At 40.4% G+C, this 21088-nt stretch overlaps 1 protein-coding gene across 1 annotated transcript; it reads left to right on the plus strand.

The window, feature by feature from the left end:
• The first annotated feature begins 11568 nt into the window (after positions 1 to 11568).
• Positions 11569 to 19610, plus strand: LOC133635094 (vitellogenin-2-like). Its single transcript, XM_062027855.1, has 33 exons — positions 11569 to 11620; positions 11861 to 12012; positions 12097 to 12348; positions 12423 to 12584; positions 12655 to 12803; positions 12873 to 13023; positions 13104 to 13261; positions 13339 to 13504; positions 13589 to 13714; positions 13776 to 13994; positions 14071 to 14288; positions 14370 to 14467; positions 14541 to 14665; positions 14753 to 14854; positions 14937 to 15056; positions 15126 to 15312; positions 15397 to 15490; positions 15565 to 15750; positions 15836 to 15974; positions 16044 to 16251; positions 16354 to 16775; positions 16849 to 16893; positions 16966 to 17034; positions 17122 to 17328; positions 17408 to 17550; positions 17630 to 17768; positions 17851 to 17980; positions 18387 to 18570; positions 18635 to 18729; positions 18807 to 18901; positions 18971 to 19136; positions 19205 to 19366; positions 19433 to 19610. Exons 1-33 carry the CDS (start codon positions 11569 to 11571, stop codon positions 19543 to 19545), a joined length of 5034 nt encoding a protein of 1677 aa, XP_061883839.1. The 3' UTR covers positions 19546 to 19610.
• The last annotated feature ends 1478 nt before the right edge of the window (positions 19611 to 21088 follow it).

Raw genomic sequence — 21088 nt, forward strand, 5'->3', positions numbered from 1 at the left:
GTAAAAATAAAATAAAATCTCACTTAATTGTGCTGGCATTTAACACAAGCTGAGCTGGACATATTTATCTTTTTATCCATTTTTAACTGTGTTTTATAGATTGTTTTGTATTTATTGTCATTTTCAATCTTTTAACTTTTGTTTTTTTACACAATGTTTATGCATTTAACTGTGTTTTTGTATACATTATATAATTATAGTATAATATATCAGTATATATTATATACTGTATATATAACATGTAAATATTTCGTATATGTTATTTTATATTGAAACAATTGCCCTTGTGGATCAATAAAGTTTGTCTAAGTCTATACATTGTGATTTTGATGATTACTTTTAATATTTTACTTTTGTTTTATTCTGTAGCTAGCTCCTCTGCTAGCTCCTAGCTCCATAGAACACGCCAATACAATTCAAACACCTGATCAACACACACAATCACTCAGCCCAAAAGACCGTTCACCTAACCCAAGGTTCATAAAGCTTATATATTTTCAGGTCACCCCCGGCTCTCACAGCATCTTCCCTATCTGAATAGCTTCAACTCCCCACTAGTCCTTCACTTGCACTTTACTCATCCACAAATCTTTCATCCTCGCTCAAATTAATGGGGAAATTGTCGCTTTCTCGGTCCGAATCTCTCTCACTTCATGCGGCCATCATTGTAAACAATAGGGAACTTTGCGTATATGTTCAACTGACTACGTCACGCTACTTCCGGTAGGTGCAAGCCTTTTTTTAATCAGATACCAAAAGTTGCAATCTTTATCGTCGTTGTTCTATACTAAATCCTTTCAGCAAAAACGCGCACATACGGTCAAGCTATCAAATGTTTAGCAGCCAAGGCTGCATACTCACGGTACCTGATATTCAGCTGGGAATGACTACAACAGTAAATAAACACAAGACATATATATACTCTATTAGCCACAACACAACCAGGCTTATATTTAATATGCCACAAATTAATCCTGCATAAAAACACCTGCGTGTTTGTTATGCTAGCTCCTAGCTCCTCTGCTAGCTCCTAGCTCCATAGAACACGCCAATACAATTCAAACACCTGATCAACACACACAATCACTCAGCCCAAAAGACCGTTCACCTAACCCAAGGTTCATAAAGCTCATAATATTTTTAAAAAGTTACGTACGTGACGCGCACGTACGGTCAAGCTATCAAATGTTTAGCAGCCAAGGCTGCATACTCACGGTACCTGATATTCAGCTGGGAATGACTAAAACAGTAAATAAACACAAGACATATATATACTCTATTAGCCACAACACAACCAGGCTTATATTTAATATGACACAAATTAATCCTGCATAAAAACACCTACGTCTTTGTTATGCTAACTCCTAGCTCCTATGCTAGCTCCTAGCTCCATAGAACACGCCAATACAATTCAAACACCTGATCAACACACACAATCACTCAGCCCAAAAGACCGTTCACCTAACCCAAGGTTCATAAAGCTTATATATTTTAAAAAAGTTACGTACATACGCAAAAAAAAGTTGCGCACATACGGTCAAGCGATCAAATGTTTAGAAGCCAAAGCTGCATACTCACAGTAGCACGTCTGCGTCTTTGTCATCCAAATCAAAGTAATCCTGGTAAGAGTCTGTGTTGTCCCAGTTCTCTACAGGCGTCTGTGTATCAAAGTCAAAAGTCCTCCTGGTTAGAGTCTCTGTTATCCGAGTTCTTCCATCTTGACTGCATCTTTCGGGAATGTAAACAAAGAAGCGCCGGCTGTGTACTGTTGTTGCTGACTACGTTGGAAAAATACGTCCATTTCGCACCGACAACTTTCTTCTTTGCTTGCTCAGCTTCCTTCTCCATAATGCAATGAACATGATTGCAACAGATTCACGAACACAGATGTCCAGAATACTGTGGAATTATGAAATGAAAACAGAGCTTTTTCGTATTGTCTTCAATGTGGAAGGCATACCCGTGTTCCCCGGGCTACGTCACGCGCATACGTCATCCTCAGAGGCGTTTCGAACCGGAAGTTTAGCGGCAAATTTAAAATGTCACTTTATAAGTTAACCCGGCCGTATTGGCATGTGTTATAATGTTAAGATTTCATCATTGATATATAAACTATCAGACTGCGTGGTCGGTAGTAGTGGGTTTCAGTAGGCCTTTAATGTAAACCCCCCCCCCCCCCCCCAAAAAAAAACTGTCAAGTTAGTCGCAAGATTTCTTTATGTAAAATTTCCCGTGTATTTTTTTACATTTGACTGTAAATGTAAAAACAGTACCACTGTTTGCGACTTGTCCAGAGTGTACCCCGCCTTCCGCCCGAATGCAGCTGAGATAGGCTCCAGCACCCCCCGCCACCCCGAAAGGGACAAGTGGTAGAAATGGATGGATGGAGTACCACTGGTTTTTTTTCATGGAAAAAAAGCTGGCAAGTTAGTCGCCAGAATTTTTATGTCAAATTGACCGTGTTTTTTTTTACAATATAAAACTGTCAATGGAAAAACAGTACCACTGTTCTTTTTTTCATTCTGGCAACCGAGCTGCCAGGTTATTTTTTTTACCGTTAAAAAGAGAAAAAAAAAGTGGTACCGTTTTTCCATTTACAGTAATAAACTGTAAAAACATCTGTAGATTTTTCATTAAAAAACTGGCAGAATTTTACCACAAATAAACAGTGGTAGATGTTTTTCTACTTACAGTAATACAGTGTAGAAAACAATAAGTTTTACTGTATAAATCTATTGTCATTTTCAAAGTGTACAATTCAATGATAACAATAACAAAAAAAATATACATTTGTAACGTATGATAATATATTTTATGCAATATAGGATAATGTTCAAGTTGAAAAGCTATGCAGTTTCATGCATTGTTGTCCATCACAATGCAAATAAGGAATCCATTGACTAATAAACGATGATTAAATGGAATTCATTTCATAAATTGATGTGAGTTTGACGCCCGTGTTTGAACCTCGGACCTGCTGCACAACTCCAGCAGCTCTCGTCTTCAAAAGGAATTGAAAAAGGTTGATGCAATTCTGTCACCATCTAGTGGCGAGGTTGAGACACTGCAAAGTAACAAGGCATGTTTCATTGATTGATTGGAACTTTTATTAGTAGATTTAGGCCAAAAAGTGAACCAAGAAAAAGTGGCTAGAAAGTGATTTTCCTTCCCACGTCTATACCCACGTTTTTTTTTCTTTTAGTACTTATCATGCCTCTTCATGAGGGTACACCACGGCAAGCTGGCGGTATTGAGATCGTTTCCGGTCTGTAACGTCAGAACGGAAGTAGTTTTATGTGCTTTTATTTGAGTAGAAATACAAAAGATTACGTGCAAAAAAAACCGTGCATTCTTACATAACCGTAGTCACGCAATCATAAATAATAACACAAATAGTTTAGTAATTATCATCACCATTTAACATGGAATATTAGAAATGTAAAAATAAAATAAAAAATAACTCACTTAATTGTGCTGGCATTTAACATAAGCTGAGCTGGACACAATTATCTTTTTTATCCATTTTTAACTGTGTTTTATAGATTGTTTGGTATTTATCGTCATTTTCAATCTTTTAACTTTTGTTTTTTTACACAATGTTTATGCATTTTAACTGTGTTTTTGTATTTATTATATAATAATATAATATAATATATCAGTATATATTATATACTGTATATATATAATATGTAAATATTCCATATATGTTATATTTTATATTGTAACTGACCTACTGTGTGAAACAATTGCCCTTGTGGATCAATAAAGTTTGTCTAAGTCTATACAATGTTTTGTGCTTATTGTGATTTTGATGATTACTAGGGATGTCCGATAATGGCTTTTTGCCGATATCCGATATTCCGATATTGTCCAACTCTTTAATTACTGATATCAACCGATACCGATATATACAGTCGTGAATTAACACATTAGTATGCCTAATTTGGACAACCAGGTATGGTGAAGATAAGGTCCTTTTAAAAAAAATTATTAAATAAAATAAAATTAATTAATTAAAAACATTTTCTTGAATAAAAAAGAAAGTAAAACAATATAAAAACAGTTACATAGAAACTAGTAATGAATGAAAATGATTAAAATTAACTGTTAAAGGTTAGTACTATTAGTGGACCAGCAGCACGCACAATCATGTGTGCTTACGGACTGTATCCCTTGCAGACTGTATTGATATATATTGATATATAATGTAGGAACCAGAATATTAATAACAGAAAGAAACAACTCTTTTGTGTGAATGAGTGTAAATGGGGGAGGGAGGTTTTTTGGGTTGGTGCACTAATTGTAAGTGTATCTTGTGTTTTTTATGTTGATTTAATAAAAAAATAAAAAAAATAAAAAAATAAACCGATACCGATAATAAAAAACTGATACCGATAATTTCCGATATTACATTTTAAAGCATTTATCGGCCGATAATATCGGCAGACCGATATTATCGGACATCTCTACCAGTTACTATGGTCATCTAATTAGTTACTATGGTAATCTACGTCACAGCAGCTCAGACGAGGCACCAAGCAGTGTGGGCGGGAAGCGTTTCCACAGACGCGGAAGGAGCTTTTCACAACAAAGTTCTAAAGCTTAGTGATGTATCAGATCGTAGGTGGGTTTATTTTGTACCCTTCGCGTTCATATTTCACTGTTTGTTGCATTTTTGTTGCGTTTCACTTGATTCTAAAATATGTCGATCGAAAGGGGGTGTGACATTCATATTTTGTCAATATTCAATGTTTTATTGTTCATAGAAAAATTAAAAATTCCGTTACGTTTTTTAAGGCGGTCGGTCTGTCATAACGTTTTTAGCATTCAATCAGACATTATTGTGAAGTTTTGTATTAGTGTCCCTAAAAATAGATATACCGGCCCCGGGCCCCCAGACACATTTTTTTCTCTAAATGTGGCCCCCGAGTTAAAATAATTGCCCAGGCCTGGGTTAGAGTGTCCGCCCTGAAATCGGTAGGTCGTGAGTTCAATCCCCGGCCGAGTCATACCAAAGACTATAAAAATGGGACCCATTACCTCCCTGCTTGGCACTCAGCATCAAAGGTTGGAATTGGGGGTTAAATCACCAACAATGATTCCCGGGCGCTGCCACCGCTGCTGCTCACTGCTCCCCTGTGCGGATGGGTCAAATGCAGAGGATGATTTCACCGCACCTCATGTGTGTGTGACAATCTTTGGCACTTTAACTTTTAACTATTCAATTCCGATGCAAATACAAGACCAGTGTTACTTCTCTTGCCTGTAATTTCATACACATACAGTACATTCGATACAAACCACATCTTCCCGAGACCTAGAAAAATAAAAGCTGCTTAGGTTTTCACATGAAATGTTTGGGGTGAAAACAATAGTTGATTTTTACTGCAATGTGTGAACAATAAGTGGGCCATCTGAGATTTCCTGTCATCTTTTCTACTATTTGGATGATTGTGACCAGCGTCCTCCACAGTGGCTATTTGTGTTTTACATAACAGTATGTTCTTTTTTTAAAAATGTATGTGTAACTCTTGTCAAAAGAAATAGACCCCAAAAATGTCCATTGCAGAGGACGATTATGGTGGAGTTTTTCAATAGTAAAGTTGTGTTATCAAGTCAACAGATCCTGGAGCAAGTTGGCAGGATTGTGACGACATTGCAGGTCAGGACATGATGACATATTTCATGTTAGAGTCTGTTTGCCACCGTTGTTTGCTTATTTTCCACAGTTTGTCGGGAGAGTCAAGTTTCATAACATTACAGGAAATACAGACAATCTCAAACATTTAACTCTGAAGCGAAAAAAAAAAACTTGTCACCAGCTGCGTTTCCATTGCAGTTTTTCGCAAAACAGGTCGGCCTCTATTGCAGGGAAGGCACCCGTTAGACCAGGGGTGTCCAAACTTTTCCCACTGAGGGCCGCACACGGAAAAATTAAAGCATGTGGGGGCCATTTTGATATTTTTCATTTTCAAACCATAACAAAATATATGGATTTTTAAAATTTATTTTACCTTTAGGGGTCCCGGTGACCATAAAGGGTCTCAGTCATTAAAATTTAAAAAATAAGTCAAATTATTATTAATATTTTTTATTTAACGCTTACAGTAAATCTCTATATCAACTTCAAGTTGATATAAAGTAATAAAAAAAAAAGGTTTTATGGCTTTTCTGTCAAAAACAACTTTGTTTTTTACAGTAAAACTGAAATATGCAGTATTTAGTAATTAGAGTCCTAAAAGATCAATACTGCAGGACACCGTTGATTTTAATTATTTAATATTTTTAAGTAATCACAGTGAAAAAAATAAATAAAATACCACTAAATATATTTGGGATCCAAAATGTGCCCCACTCATAAAGTGATACATTTTTATTAGGTTTTTCGTTTACTTTCAACACTTAAGTTACGAGATCAAATTCAGATATATCTGTCCATTTTACGTTTGAACTATTATTTTGTTTGTTTTTTATGCTCTTTTGTCAAATAAAACATTGATGTTTTTATAAGGCAACTATACAATATATGCAATATTTACCACATAAAACATTTTAAAGTGAAATATTTGAAGTAATTGGAGCTTTGAAAATAATTCATTATAGCATGGATTTTTTGTCATTATTTTTTTTTGAGCAATGGCAAAAAAAGAAAAATAAAGAAAGACAAAAGAAGAAGAAAACAGCCTGCATGGCAGCTTTGTGTCAACATTGCAACTTTTTCTAATTAGATTTCACCTCATTCCACTTTTTTTAATGTTCTTTTTCATTTTTACAATAGTATTTGCAGAATGTGTGGCAGACCGGTAAACAATTAGCTGCGGGCCGCAAATGGCCCACGGGCCGCACTTTGGACACCCCTGCGCTAGACGGCCTGGTGCGGCCTCGCTCGTCCCCGCCGACAAATCGAAAGCGAGACCCAGACGACCCTCATTGTCCTGCATTGGCGCACCACCGGTTCAGTTTTTAGGTGCCCTCTAAATGTGAAGTCTTTCCATCATGCTTCTGCCAAAAACTTCAATATGGAAACGTCTCAGAAATCACCTCATGAGAGCACAGAAATGTTTTATGGATATTTGAGAGGTTTTTCAAGATATTACCAGTTTCTTATTGCAACATTTAGGTTTTGCGCATTTCTAGGGGCAATGGAAACTGTTGCGTCTGACCAGATGTTCCTCCAAGGGGAATTTAAAATGCTGGTCACTCCCAAGTTCTTTTGATGACATATAAACTGAGTTCAAACCAGGACAGAATAGGTATTTTGTAATTTATTTTCAAATATTTGAGAATGGAGACCAGCCTCGAACAACACATACAAAATGCGTAGCCAAAGTTGATCTGAAAACATCAACACTAGCTGCGTTTCCATTACCCCTAGAAATGCGCAAAATATAAATGTTGCAATAAGAAACTGGTAATATTTTGAAAAACCTCTCAAATATCCATAAAACATTTCTGTGCTGTCATGAGGTGGTTTTTGAGACGTTTCGATATTTATTTATTTATTTTTTCATTTATTTATTTATTTCAGGCAATGACATAAAGAAGTACAAGTTGACAATACATAATAATATAAATTAATATAGTGCATGATTGTCCAGTTTTGCCTGAAAGGGAGTGGGAAGAAGATAACTTATTTAATCCCACCCCCAGTTCTCCATTCAGTGATTATTCACATGAGTTTCACTCTTACTTTGTTCAAGGATTATAATACAGATGTTGTATCATAGTGGCATTACCACAGGTAACAATAATTATTACACTGTAACAATCATTTGTATCAACAATGTAGGAATAATGAATATAGCAACAATGGTAATAGACAACATAGCAATAATGGCAATAGACAACATAGCAATAATGGTAATAGACAACATAGCAATAATGGTAAGGAAACATTGAGCACATGTTAACACTTTGAGACAGAGTATAGCAGCAGGTCAAATTAAAGATCCTCATCTATATATTTGAACCAGACCCCATGTTTGTATAATAGTTTAAATCCATTAATAGTTTGGCATTGCTTGTGTTGTAAGTCCAGTTTGTTCCATAGTTTTACTCCGCATACAGACACACAAAAACGTTTACGAGTGGTTTGAGCTCTCGGCAATAAGAAATATCCATAGCCTCTCAAGTTATGAGCCTGCACTCGTCTTGTAAAAAAACGTTGTAGATTAGGCGGCAATAATTTGTTAAAAGCTTTATATAACATTATTAATGTATTATATTTAACAAGGTCATCAAATTTGAGCAACTTTGATTGCATAAACAGATTATGAGTATGTTCTAAATAACCAACGTTGTGAATGATCCGCACTGCTCTTTTCTGTAATATGATCAGAGGATGAATTGTGTTGTGGTAAGTATTCCCCCATACTTCAACACAGTATGTAAGGTATGGGAGTACCAAGGTGCAGTATAGAGTACGGAGTGCATTTTCATTGAGGTATAGTTTTGCTTTGTTTATAATTGAGAGGCTTTTGGAGATTTTTGTTTTAATGTGTCTGACATGAGGTTTCCATGATAGTTTACTATCAATTATTACTCCCAAAAATGTATTCTCATTTACGATTTCAATTTGGGTACCATCAATACTTATTTTCTGTTCAGACGTTATGTTGCGATTTCCAAACATCACTATCTTAGTTTTATTTATATTCAAAGATACTTTATTTGTGTCCATCCATTTTTTTTTAACTATGTTTAGTTCTGTGTTTACTGTATTTATGAGCTCATTATAGTCATCACTACTGTAAAATATATGTGTCGTCTGCAAATAGTATATATTTCAGTATTTTGGATGTATTAAACAAATCATTAATATATTTAATTAAAACAGTTTTGGCCCCAACACGGACCCTTGGTGGACACCACAAGCAATGCCAAGAGTATCAGATAAAAATTGACCCATTTTAACAAACTTTACCCTCTTTGTTAAATACATTTTTAACCAGTCACCAGCCAGCCCCCTAATTCCATATCTTCCCATTTTATCTAGTAGAATTGAATGATTAATGGTATCAAAGGCTTTCTTTAGATCAATAAAAATACCAACTGCATATCTTTTATGCTCCAGTGCATTAGTAATTTCCTCAATAGCTTCAGTTATCGCCATTGAAGTTGTTCGTTACCAGTTTCTTATTGCAACATTTAGGTTTTGCGCATTTCTAGGGATAATGGAAACACAGCTACTAACAACCTTTCACGACGCTGGAAGTTAACCACGTGAACCACTAGCTGCGTATCCATTACCCCTAGAAATGCGCATAACCTAAATGTTGCAATAAGAAACTGGTAATATCTTGAAAAACCTCTCAAATACCGATAAAACATTTCTGTGCTCTCATGAGGTGGTTTTTGAGACGTTTCGATATTGAAGTTTTTGGCAAAAGCATGATGGAAACACTTCACATTTAGAGGGCACCTAAACACTGAACCGGCGGGGCGCCAATGCAGGACAACAAGGGTCGTCCGGGTCTCGCTTCCGATCTGTCGAGCGAGGCTGCACCAGGCCGTCTAGCGGGTGACTTCCTGCAATAGAGGCCGACCCACACATGTCTGAACAATGTTAAAGGGTCCGTAAGTCTCCGATCGGTCAGCCTGTGGGCAGGAGAAAGCTAGGCAGCATCGCCGCGTCGGGCCGTCTCACGGGTCCCTTCCCCGCAGGCTCTGTGAGACCCACATGCCCCGACAAGCGTCAAGGGGACCGTAAGGACGTTGCCTTTGAGCAATCACCCGCTGACTTCATCTTCTATTGACATCACGGCAACAGCAGTGGCTGCAATATCTTCTTCAAAGTGGAGATTTTACGAGAATTACGCAAAACAGCCTTTAATGCACTGAAAAAAAAAATCCTACTTTTATGGTTCATTTACTCTAAATTTCTACTGTAATTTTTCAATTTTCTTAAAATAGTTTATAAAACTGTAGAATCGCAGACATTATCTGTAAATGAACAATCCGCCTGTTGTTTTAAGTAATATGTAATGACAAACTATGTATATTTCTATTTTTTTTTACAGAAAAATACCAAATTAATTATACATAGCATTTTCTGTTTTCTTAAATTACTTTCAAATTCATGTAAAATTACAGTAATTATCTTTCATTAAATATGTAGCTTGTTATATAAAAGTCTATGTCCATACTAACAATCTAACACAGGGGTGTCAAACTCAAATACAGAGTGGGCCAAAATGTAAAACTGAACAAAGCCGCGGGCCAAGGTTGAACAAATGAACCTTTTAATAGGGACCCAAACAAGTTTTGCATTAAATATATATATAGTGACATGCAAAATTGAGTTTCAAATAATAATAATAATAATAATAAAAATATCAATGGCATATCAAATAAAATGTAAATAAAAATTGAATGCCTCTTTTCTATGCGCAGCCTTCTGAGGTAAATATCAAAATAAACTTTTTCCACAGTCTAATAATAAATTTGAAAATAAAATAACAATAATGAAAATACACCCCCGCTAGCACCAAACCTCCCCCCCACACACATACACCTTGTATCGTCCCGGAAGAGTTAGTGCTGCAAAGGGTTCTGGGTATTTCTGTTGTGTTTATGTTGTGTTACGGTGCGGATGTTCTCCCGAAATGTGTTTGTCATTCTTGTTTGGTGTGGATTCACAGTGTGGCGTGTATTTCCAACAGTGTTAAAGTTTTTTATTCGGCTACCCTCAGTGTAACCTGTATCGCTGTTGATGAAGTATGCGTTGCATTCATTTGTGTGTGCATGCTGAAGCCGCACTGGCTGGCTGACTGGCTGGCGTGTGGAAGACTCCCGGGAGGGTTGGCAAGTATTAGAATTAGTGGTGAATGCGGTGGCGGGCCAGCTGTAGTGTTAATTTGATATCGCCCCAAGGGCCAAGTGAAATTACACGGCGGGCCAGAGTTTGACACCCATGCTGTAGAATAAAGGTGTTTTCCTGCAGAACTGTTTGCATCGTCACTTTATTAAAGGTGGTTGATCTTAATAATTTAGTAAAAATCTGTAAAATTACGATATTTTTCCGCAAAACGTTTCATGAAAATGTTTGTAAATATAATGTTTTTGATCATTATTTGGTTTACAATGTTTTACTTTAATTTTATGGTTTTCGTTTGGCAGCCGTAGCTGCCAGTAGATGACCGTTTTTTTTACAGAATTTTATTTTTTCAGTGTGGAAACCCTTACATGTCGCAAATGTACGTTATCGAAATTTTAGAAATATCGCTTTTATTTAGCAAAAAACTGCAATGGAAATGCAGCTAGTGTGCGCCATGCGATCGGCTGGAGACCAGTCAAGTATTAGAAGTAAGCTGGGATAGGCTCCAGCTTTCCTATAGAAAATGGATGCAGAAGAAAGAATGGACTTCTTTGGTGCTTCCACAGTCAAGAGTCAGGTTGAGATGACTTCTTTCATCTGGGCCATCTTTTATTTGCCTTTTTGTGACCAGGGCAAGATAACACCACAGCCAGACTGATGTCTGGTTAATGATACACCTTTCTGGGCACACGGTCAGCTGACTAAGGTCTTTAAAAGGAAGCGTCTGACGACCATCAGTCACATCCATTGCCATGAGGGTGCTCGTGCTAGCCTTGGCTGTGGCCCTAGCGGGTATGTCTTCTTGTCATTTTCATTTCAAAGTTGAGACTTGAATGGAAATTGCTCTTTGATGATAGGACAAACACATTAAGAGTATATGTTCTGTCATTAACCTAAACTTACTCTTCTTATTTTCATGCTTCATTCAGTTGGTTCCCCGGCTAAGTTTGGTAAGTTTTTCCATTGTATCATCCCAAAAATATATATAGGAAAAACGTTTTTTGTTCAAAATCCATCACGGTCTTTTCGCCCACAATAATGCAGCTCCAGAATTTGCTGTGGGAAAGACCTACACATACAAGTATGAAGCATTTCTGGTGGGTGGACTTCCCGAGGAGGGCCTGGCTCGGGCCGGCTTGAAAATCAGGAGCAAAGTTCTGATCAGTGCATTGGCTGCCGACACCTTGATGCTGAAGGTCGAGATGGCGTTCCGCAATCTGAAACACATTTTCACATGGACACTAAATCCTGACGCTGCTTGTCGCTTTACTGTTTTTTAGCTCGTAGAACCTGAACTCTTTGAGTACAGTGGCATCTGGCCCAAAGACAGTTTCACCCCGGCCGCGAAGCTCACCTCAGCCCTGCAAGCTCAGCTGTTGACGCCAATCAAGTTTGAGTACGCTAACGGCGTTGTAGGCAAAGTGTACGCACCGGCGGGCGTCTCTGCTTCTGTACTGAATATCGTCAGGGGACTCATCAACATCTTCCAGATCAACATCAAGAAGACGGTGAACGTCTACGAGCTTCAAGAGGTACCAACTACTCGTAATACAACTAGGCTACCTCAGTTCACATTCATCATTTGACTTACGTTTGGTTCAACTAGGCTGGCATAAAGGGTGTGTGCAAGACCCACTATGTGATCAGTGAGGACACACAGGCAGACCGCATCTTTGTGACCAAGACTAAGGACCTGGACCACTGCCAGGAGAGAATCATCAAGGATATCGGCTTGGTTTACGCAGAGAGATGTGTTGAGTGTCAGGCGGTAAGTGCAATTCAAGCGAGTGTCATCCACTCCTTAAAGTGTTCAAATCATGTGTTTTGTTTTTGTGTAGCGAGGAAAAAGTCTGAAGGGAACAGTTGCCTTTGACTACGTCATGAAACCAGCAGCCACAGGTGCTCTGATCTTGGAGGCGTCCTCCACACAGGTCACACAGTTCTCTCCCATCAACATCCTGAATGGTGCTGCCCAGATGGAGGCTAAGTATGTTGCTGAGATGAAAAGTATGTTTCACAATAAGGACTTTGTTCAACAGTGCATGTCGATTCACAGGCAACGGTTGACCTTCCTGGAGATGGCAAACGCTCCTGTGGAGCCTGTCAGAGCTGAATACCTTCACCGTGGATCCCTGAAGTACGAGTTTGGCAGTGAGCTGCTCCAGACACCTATCCAGCTTCTGAGGATCAGCAATGCCGAGACTCAGGTACTTTAGTACATTTTAGGCCACAAATGAAAAGTTTTTAATCTTCCTACTCTAGTCAAACTTCAAATTCTGTTTGACAGATTGTGGAGGTCCTGAACCACCTGGTGTCCAATAATGTGGCCAAAACCCATGAAGACGCACCTCTGAAGTACATTGAGCTCATCCAGCTTTTGCGTGTGGCCAGATATGAGACTATCAAGGCCATCTGGTCACAGTTCAAAACCCGTCCAGATCATAGGTAGCCTTCCCTTTTTCTTTTAAATACAGCCAAAATTGACGCAATACTGATTGACAGATGATATTTCTCTCTTACAGATACTGGATTTTACAAACTATCTCTGCCGTTGGCTCTCATATTGCAATAAAGTTCCTCAAGGAACAATTCCTTGCTGGTGATCTTACCCTCCCTGAAGCAGGCCAGCTGGCAGTGACGTCTGTACACATGGGGACTGCAGACTTGGAGGCCATCAGGCTCCTACGGGCAAGTCAATATTTCAAACCATCTAGGGTAACAGTAAAAAAACTAAATCTGGAGTTGTGACACCTATTTCTATGATTTCACCAGGATCTGATGCCGGAGCAAAAGATCCGGGAACACCTACTTCTGAAAGAGACTGTTGCACTTGGCTACGGAACTCTGGTTGCTAAATACTGCATGGATAACCCAACTTGCCCAGCTGACCTCATCAGGGTATGTTTAAACCGTAACTCTAACATCAGCGACAATGTCATGTTACTCTTCACCTCCACAGCCCATTCAGGATATGCTGGTCCAAGCTGTTGCCAAGGGAGACCGTAACGAAATCATTGTGGCTCTCAAAGTTCTGGGTAACGCTGGACATCCTAATAGTCTAAAGCCAATCTTGAAGATCCTGCCTAGCTTTGGTGGTACTGCTGCTAACCTGCCACTGCAAGTTCACATCGAGGGGGTTCTGGCTCTGAGGAACATTGCCAAGAGAGAGCCCAAAATGGTGAAACGTTATGTTCTTGTTTCTATCAATATTTTAAGATGTTTAGGTCTACTCATACCACACGTGTGTGAATTAGATCCAGGAAATCGCCATTCAACTGTTTATGGATAGAGCCCTTCACCCGGAGCTTCGTATGGTTGCTGCCATTGTGCTGTTTGAGACCAAACTGCCCCTGGGTCTGGTGACAACCCTTGCCGATGCAATCTTGAAAGAAAAAAATCTTCAGGTTATCAGCTTGGTCTACTCTTACATGAAGGCAATGACGAGGAACACCTCTCCTGATTTTGTGTCTGTGTGAGTGCCTAAAAACTAAAACTGTCTATTTGTGATTATCAAAGGTCAGCGTTCATTTTATTTGTATTGTTGTGCTTGCAGTGCTGCAGCATGTAATGTTGCTGTGAAGATCCTCAGCCCCAAACTGGACAGACTGAGCTACCGCTTCAGCCGAGCTCTCCTCATTGATCGCTATTACAGTGAGGGCAAGAATTTATAGCAACATGCTTTTTAACTGAAGTGGCTTGACTGCTCCTATTTTGTGCCCTGCAGGTCCTTGGATGGTCGGGGCTGCCGCTAGTGCCTTCTACGTGAACGATGCTGCAACTCTTTTCCCAAGAACAATCGTGGCCAAGGCTCGCAGCTACATGGCAGGAGTTTATGCTGATGTCATTGAGGTACGGTTATGTCTAGGAGTGTTTTTGCAAGACTCATGTCCTTTGAGTCAAAAACACTGCAAAGTGAAACTCCTTTTACCCTATCAGGTCGGAGTGAGAACTGAGGGAATCCAGGAAACCCTTCTGAAAATCCAGGATGTGCCTGCCGATGCAGAAAGGATCACCAAGATGAAAAGAGTTCTCAAAGCTGTAAGTTGGTCGGACCTCTTTTTAGTTGCACTTAAAACAAACAAAGAAAAACATGTTTATTTTTTCAAAAACATCATTTTAGCTCTCTGAGTGGAGAGCCCAACCTTCCAGCCAGCCCCTCGCCTCAGCGTACATGAAATTGTTCGGACAGGAGATCGCCTTTGCCAATATCGACAAAGCCATGGTTGATTACATTACAGAGGTATGTGTTTTCCACTACTGATGTCATGTGGCGACTCCATTTTGATCATGTCTCATGCTATGTCAATAGTTTGCCAATGGACCAGCAGTCCAGGCTTACGGAAAGAAGGCTTTGGATGGGGTTATGTCTGGTATTAAACTGAACCTGGCTCAGCCACTGCTGCTTGCCGAGGTTCGTCGCATCCTGCCCACCACTGTCGGTCTGCCTTTGGAGCTTAGTTTCTACACCGCTTCTGTGATTACAACAGCCATTGAACGTGAGCTGGACTTCTGCTTAAAAAGCACTGATGTGATAAATGTATTGACTTTGGTTCACCAAAAACTGTGTCCCCTATCCATAGTCCAAGCCACAGTGACACCACCACTTCCTGACAAATTCCATGCTTCCCAGCTCCTCAAATCTGACATCAGCATGAAGGCTGCATTCATTCCGAGGTAAATCGATTGATTTGAAATAACAGCTATAACAGACATGCATGACACAAATGTCTAATTTCTGCGTCTTGCAGTGTTTCCATGCATACCTACGCAGTGATGGGTGTGAATACTGCGCTGATCCAGGCTGCCGTGGTCTCAAGAGCCAGAGTCAACACAATTGCCCCAGCAAGGATCGAAGCAAGAATGGACATGATTAAGGGCAACTTCAAGTTGGAGTTCCTGCCTGTTCAAGGCATCAATAAGATTGCATCTGTACTGTATGTACATTTTTTGGCACATTCAAATGACATCCATTTTGAGGTTTGCTACGACTGACGTTCTATTTTTTGTTGTATCTAACAGTGTTGATACCTATGCTGTTGCGAGAAATGTGGAAGATCTTGCCGCCGCAAAGATAACACCTTTGATTCCAGCTGAGCTTACATCCCCAGTGTCAAGGAAAAGCTCTTCCAGAATGGCCTCAACTCTCACTAAAAGCGAAGTAAGCTTGTCCAGTGTGTTGTTTACCTTTCTGCAAAGTAACAACCTTTCCTCTGCGCTGGCGTTACAGTCTGTATCATCTGAGATCATCTTTGGGGATGTACCAAGCAAAATGAACAAGTTAATCAGGGTCATTGAGAAGAAGTTCTGTGGAGAGAGCGAAACCTTTGGAATCAAGGCATGCACAGAGATGAAGTCTCGCAGTGCTGCCTTCATCCGAGACGTTCCACTCTACGCTGTCCTCGGCAAACATGCAGCTTTGCTTGAGGTTCGACCAGGTAAGTGAAATGAAGTATTCACAATCTATGATCAATTTACTGAGATCAATTGTCCTTTGGTTACTGAAAAACCAATGTGTCTATTTCGTTCTTCGGCTACAGCAGCTGGACCTGCCGTTGAGAAAATAGAAATTGAGATTCAGATTGGAGAAAAAGCAGCAGAAAAGATCATCAAAGTCATTGACATGAATCAAGAGGAGGAAATTCTCGAGGACAAGAATGTTTTGATGAAACTGAAGAAAATCCTGATTCCTGGCTCAAATAGCAGCTCCTCCAGCTCGAAAAGCTCTCGTTCTGTCAGCTCCAGCTCCAGTTCCAGTTCGAAACGTACCTCAAGCTCTTCTGTCTCATCTTCGAGCTCCTCTCGCAGAAAGAGCAAGATGGTTGACGCTGTTGCCCCCATCACCAAGAAATCCAAGAGAAGTTCCTCGAGCAGCCATTCGAGCAAGTCCTCCAGTAGCTCCTCCAGCAGCTCCTCCCGCAGTCATGTGTATTCCAGATCTAGCTCCAAGTCCAGCTCAAGGGTAAGGCATAAACTACTCAAGCGTGCGACATCAAGTATGTGACCCGTTTAACATTCTTATTGTTCCATTATAGCAAAAACTCTATGAGATGAAGTTCACCAAGAACCACATCCACAAGGTATTTCCTCTTTCACATAATAGAGGCACCATGTCAAGTACTTTGGTTCAACCATGTTTATCCTTTTTGCAGCATGCACCGTCTGTAGCTCAAACCGATAGTCACAGCAGTGCCCAAAGCTTTGAGACCATCTACAAGAATGTGAGTCTACCACAAGTATTTTGTGTACAATTGGGAAAAACACTTTAAAAAAAAATAACTCATCTTTACACATTTCATGGGTTATAGGCTAAGTATCTTGCTAATGTTGTCAACCCATCCGTGACCATTCTGATCCGAGCTGTGAGAGCAGACCACAAGGTACAAGGATACCAGATTTCAGCTTACTTTGACAAGGCCACTTCCAGACTGCAGGTAATTTTAGCCAACCTGGCCGAGAAGAACAACTGGAGGATCTGTGCCGATGGCGTGATGCTGAGCGACCACAAGCTGATGGTAGTAACAGTGCAACTTTTAAATATTGTCTCTCAACATTGAGCTATAGGGGAACTAATTTTGACCGGCACGTTCTTAGGCCAAGATTGCATGGGGCATTGACTGTAAACAATATCAGACTGAGATCACAGCTGAAACTGGTGTTGTGGCACAAGAGCCAGCCTTCCGCTTGAAGGTGACCTGGGACAAACTTCCGAGCTACATGAAGTCCTACGCAAAGTGGTAATGTCATGATCAGATGTGCATTTATTTTGTCCTTACGCTTGGCAATCTGAATGACCTTTTTTTTTGTGACACCCAGGTTGTCCGAGTACATGTTTAGAATCGCTCAGGAGTCTGGAATTGGCTTGGCAAAGGCCAAGAATCCTCGTAACGAGATCAAACTGACAGTGGCTGTTTCTACAGAGCAAAGCTTGAATGTCACCCTGAAGACACCAACGGTAAAGAGGGTTTTTTTCTGGTCTTTAAGGGCACTCACAAAATGTCTCACTCAGATTCCATACCCTGACTTCCCTTCTACAGAGGACCATCTACAAACAAGACATGCTTCTCCCTATTTCGTTGCCATTCGGAGACACTGCCTCAGAGCTGCAGGCATACAAGAACAACTGGGTGGACACCATCTCCTACATGGTTACCAAGGCTCACGCAGGTAAAAACATGTTTTAGGTTCTAGTCAATGGAGTGGAAGTGACAAAAAAATATGTACAAATACAATGAAAGACATTTGATTTCAGGGGATTCAGTACAAACAAATGTACACTAGTTTGGATAGTCAGTAGAGGGGCATTCACGTGGGATGGTTAACTCGCATGCAATTGGTTAGCGGATTTCCTGTTTCAATCACAACCAGTACCGTAAAGTCTATAATAGCTCCGCCTGTCAAAATAAAAGCACCCTAATTTCTTGACTATATGTGCAGGTCTGTATAGACTCAGACCGTAGTCTACCAGTTAGTGACTCCAAGTCTACAGTTTTTAAACATCCAGGCAAAAAGTTCAGGTTAGGCTGACCCTGAATGACAACATAATGAGGACTTTCTTTCCTACCCTGTCAAGCGGAGTGCAAGCTGGTCAAAGACAAAGTGACCACATTCAACAACAGGACGTTCACGGCCGAGATGCCGCACTCTTGCCAGCAGGTTTTGGCTCAGGATTCCTCAGAAGAACATAAATTCCTTATTTTGCTGAAGAGAGACCAAACACACGAACGATACTTTGTCACCGTGAAGATTGCTGATATGTAAGATGGTACTCACACACCATTCCAGGAAGTACATATCCTTCATAGATGTGTTTTTCAACAGTGAAGTTGAACTGTATCAGAAGGCCGGCGTTGCCATGGTGAAGGTCAATGGCGTCGAAGTCCCTCGCAGTAATCTGCCGTACGAGCATCCCACAGGTTTGTTTTTCATTCTGGACTCATGAGTACCGCAAGTGAACACGTCATGGATATTTTGATTTGGGACTGTATTTCAGCCAAGATTCAGATCAAACAGAAGAAAGAGGGCATCGCTCTCCTTGCTCCCAGACACGGTCTTCAGGAAGTCTACTATGACGTCGAAATTGTGAAGGTATTCAGCACAAGGTGAAAACCTAACCATGACCCCGCTAACGCTGCACCATGCAATGCATTCCTCCAGGTTAAAGTTGTGGACTGGATGAGGGGAAAGACCAGTGGAATCTGCGGAAGAGCCGATGGGGAGAGCAAGCAAGAATATCGCACACCCTCTGGACGGGTGACCAAGAACGCAGTCAGCTTCGCTCATTCCTGGGTTCTACCTGCCAAGAGCTGCCGGGAAAACACAGGTAAAGCCCACTTTCTTCGACTTGCTCATGAACTATATCAGTTACAGCTGTTTCTGAACCTCTCCCAGAGTGTTACATGAAACTTGAGTCTGTGAAGCTAGAGAAGCAAGCGATAGTCCACGGCCAGGAGTCCAAATGCTTTTCGGTTGAGCCCGTGCTGCGCTGTCTGCCTGGATGCATGCCGCTGAGAACCACCAACCTCTCTGTTGGCTACCACTGCCTGCCCACTGGTGAGTCCACACGAAGGTTCATTACCCGGTGCCTCCTCACAGCTGACCACCTGTGTACTTTTACAGAATCCCGCCTGAGTAGATCTGAGGGTCTGGGCAACATCTTCGAGAAGAGCATCGACCTGAGGGAAACCGCTGAGGCCCACCTGGCCTGTCGCTGCACTCCTCAGTGTGCTTAAACCTTCAATCCATTGATGTTTATTTCCATTCATGCAACTATTTACCATCGCAATAAAGTATACACCAAAATGGCAGAAGTGTGTGATGTGTACAGTTTTTTTTTTATTGTTTATCAATCATTCAATCCAGTTCCAGCAACACAACAAAAATATTCAAAAGAATATCTACAATAGCGGTGTCTTAGAACAGTAGACCAGTCAATTTGTGCTACGTTTACTTCCTCATAAGTCACATTTGATCGTCTTGTCAGCGCCCCGCCAGAGCCGATACCATCCGAGGACCCCACTCAACTGGCCCTGCCCCGTTTGTTTTTTGGGGTGTTTGAGCCTTTTTCTTTGAGGTGGAAAAAGTCACTGACGAGATCTGTGGGGTTCCTAATTAGCTGCGCTCTTGCTAGCTTATACGTAGGATACAGGAAAAAACGTCTTGGCAAAATGTGCCAAATCAAGTTTGACTGTGAAAATCCTTATTCCTCCTATCTACAGTCAGAACCCATTTTGAAAAACAGGGTCTGGCTTTTATTCCACAAAACATCATCAGATGACTGATATGATTAAACTAACCATCCATACATCATTTTTTCTAGAGCCTATACGCAGCGGGCACAAAACGTTAAAACAATGTTGAGAACTTGTTGAATTAGGTCCTCAAACATAACGTTGGATCAACAGCTTTTTGACAACGGTTAACCAATGTTGGGTTCTGACTTTGATTTGACCATTGGAATTTGGTCATTTCCCAACCAATACTCTACAACGTTGAAACAACATTTTTTTTGACGACATTTAATCAATGTCAGATTGTGACGTTGATTTTACATTTTTTGGGTAATTTCCCAACCAACAATGTGGATCCAACGTTAGACATCAACGTTGTCTCAATTTACAAATACAACCATATTGCAACGTTGTTTCAAAGGAGTCATATGTAATAATCTGGCCAGAAGTGCTACTGCAATCACGGTCAGAATTCTGTAGTCCCCTCCCCATCTCCCTGACTGAGGTTCCCAGATACGTAGCCGAATCCAGCTGGATGGACTGGGCTACTCCAAGGAACTTCAAACATCCACTATTTGGGTCCCACATCAACCTTAAGAAAGTCAGTGACTTCACTATAAAAGTGGGTGACATTGTTATCACCAGGAAAGATGAGGTCACCTACCTAGGTTCCATTCTAGAGGCTAATCTTTCCTGTGATAAAATGGCAACTAAAGTAATCAAAAAGGTCAACCAACGAACGAGATTTCTCTATAGAATCTCCTCTCTGGTCAACAAAAGCACCATGAAGATTCTGGCGGGAACTCTCGTTCAACCCTTTTTCGATTACGCATGCACCTCCTGGTACCCTAGCACCTCCAAAACCGTCAAATCTAGACTCCAAACATCCCAGAACAAGCTAGTCAGATTACTTCTAGACCTCCACCCCAGATCACACCTCACTCCTACCCACTTCTCCAAAGTGGGCTGGCTCAGGGTGGAGGACTGAGTAAAACAACTTGCACTGAGCCTAGTCTGTAAAATCCGCTACACCTCCCTGATACCG

Source organism: Entelurus aequoreus, linkage group LG19, assembly GCF_033978785.1.
Source record: "Entelurus aequoreus isolate RoL-2023_Sb linkage group LG19, RoL_Eaeq_v1.1, whole genome shotgun sequence".
NCBI classification, from domain to species: domain Eukaryota; kingdom Metazoa; phylum Chordata; class Actinopteri; order Syngnathiformes; family Syngnathidae; genus Entelurus; species Entelurus aequoreus.

Coding starts and splice junctions, on each gene's coding strand:
- LOC133635094 (XM_062027855.1), top strand. CDS start 11,569: ATGAGGGTGCTCGTGCTAGCCTTGGCTGTGGCCCTAGCGGGTATGTCT. Junction 13,715..13,775: donor GCCCAGCTGACCTCATCAGG/GTATGTTTAAAC, acceptor TCACCTCCACAG/CCCATTCAGGATATGCTGGT. Junction 16,776..16,848: donor GCTCCAAGTCCAGCTCAAGG/GTAAGGCATAAA, acceptor GTTCCATTATAG/CAAAAACTCTATGAGATGAA.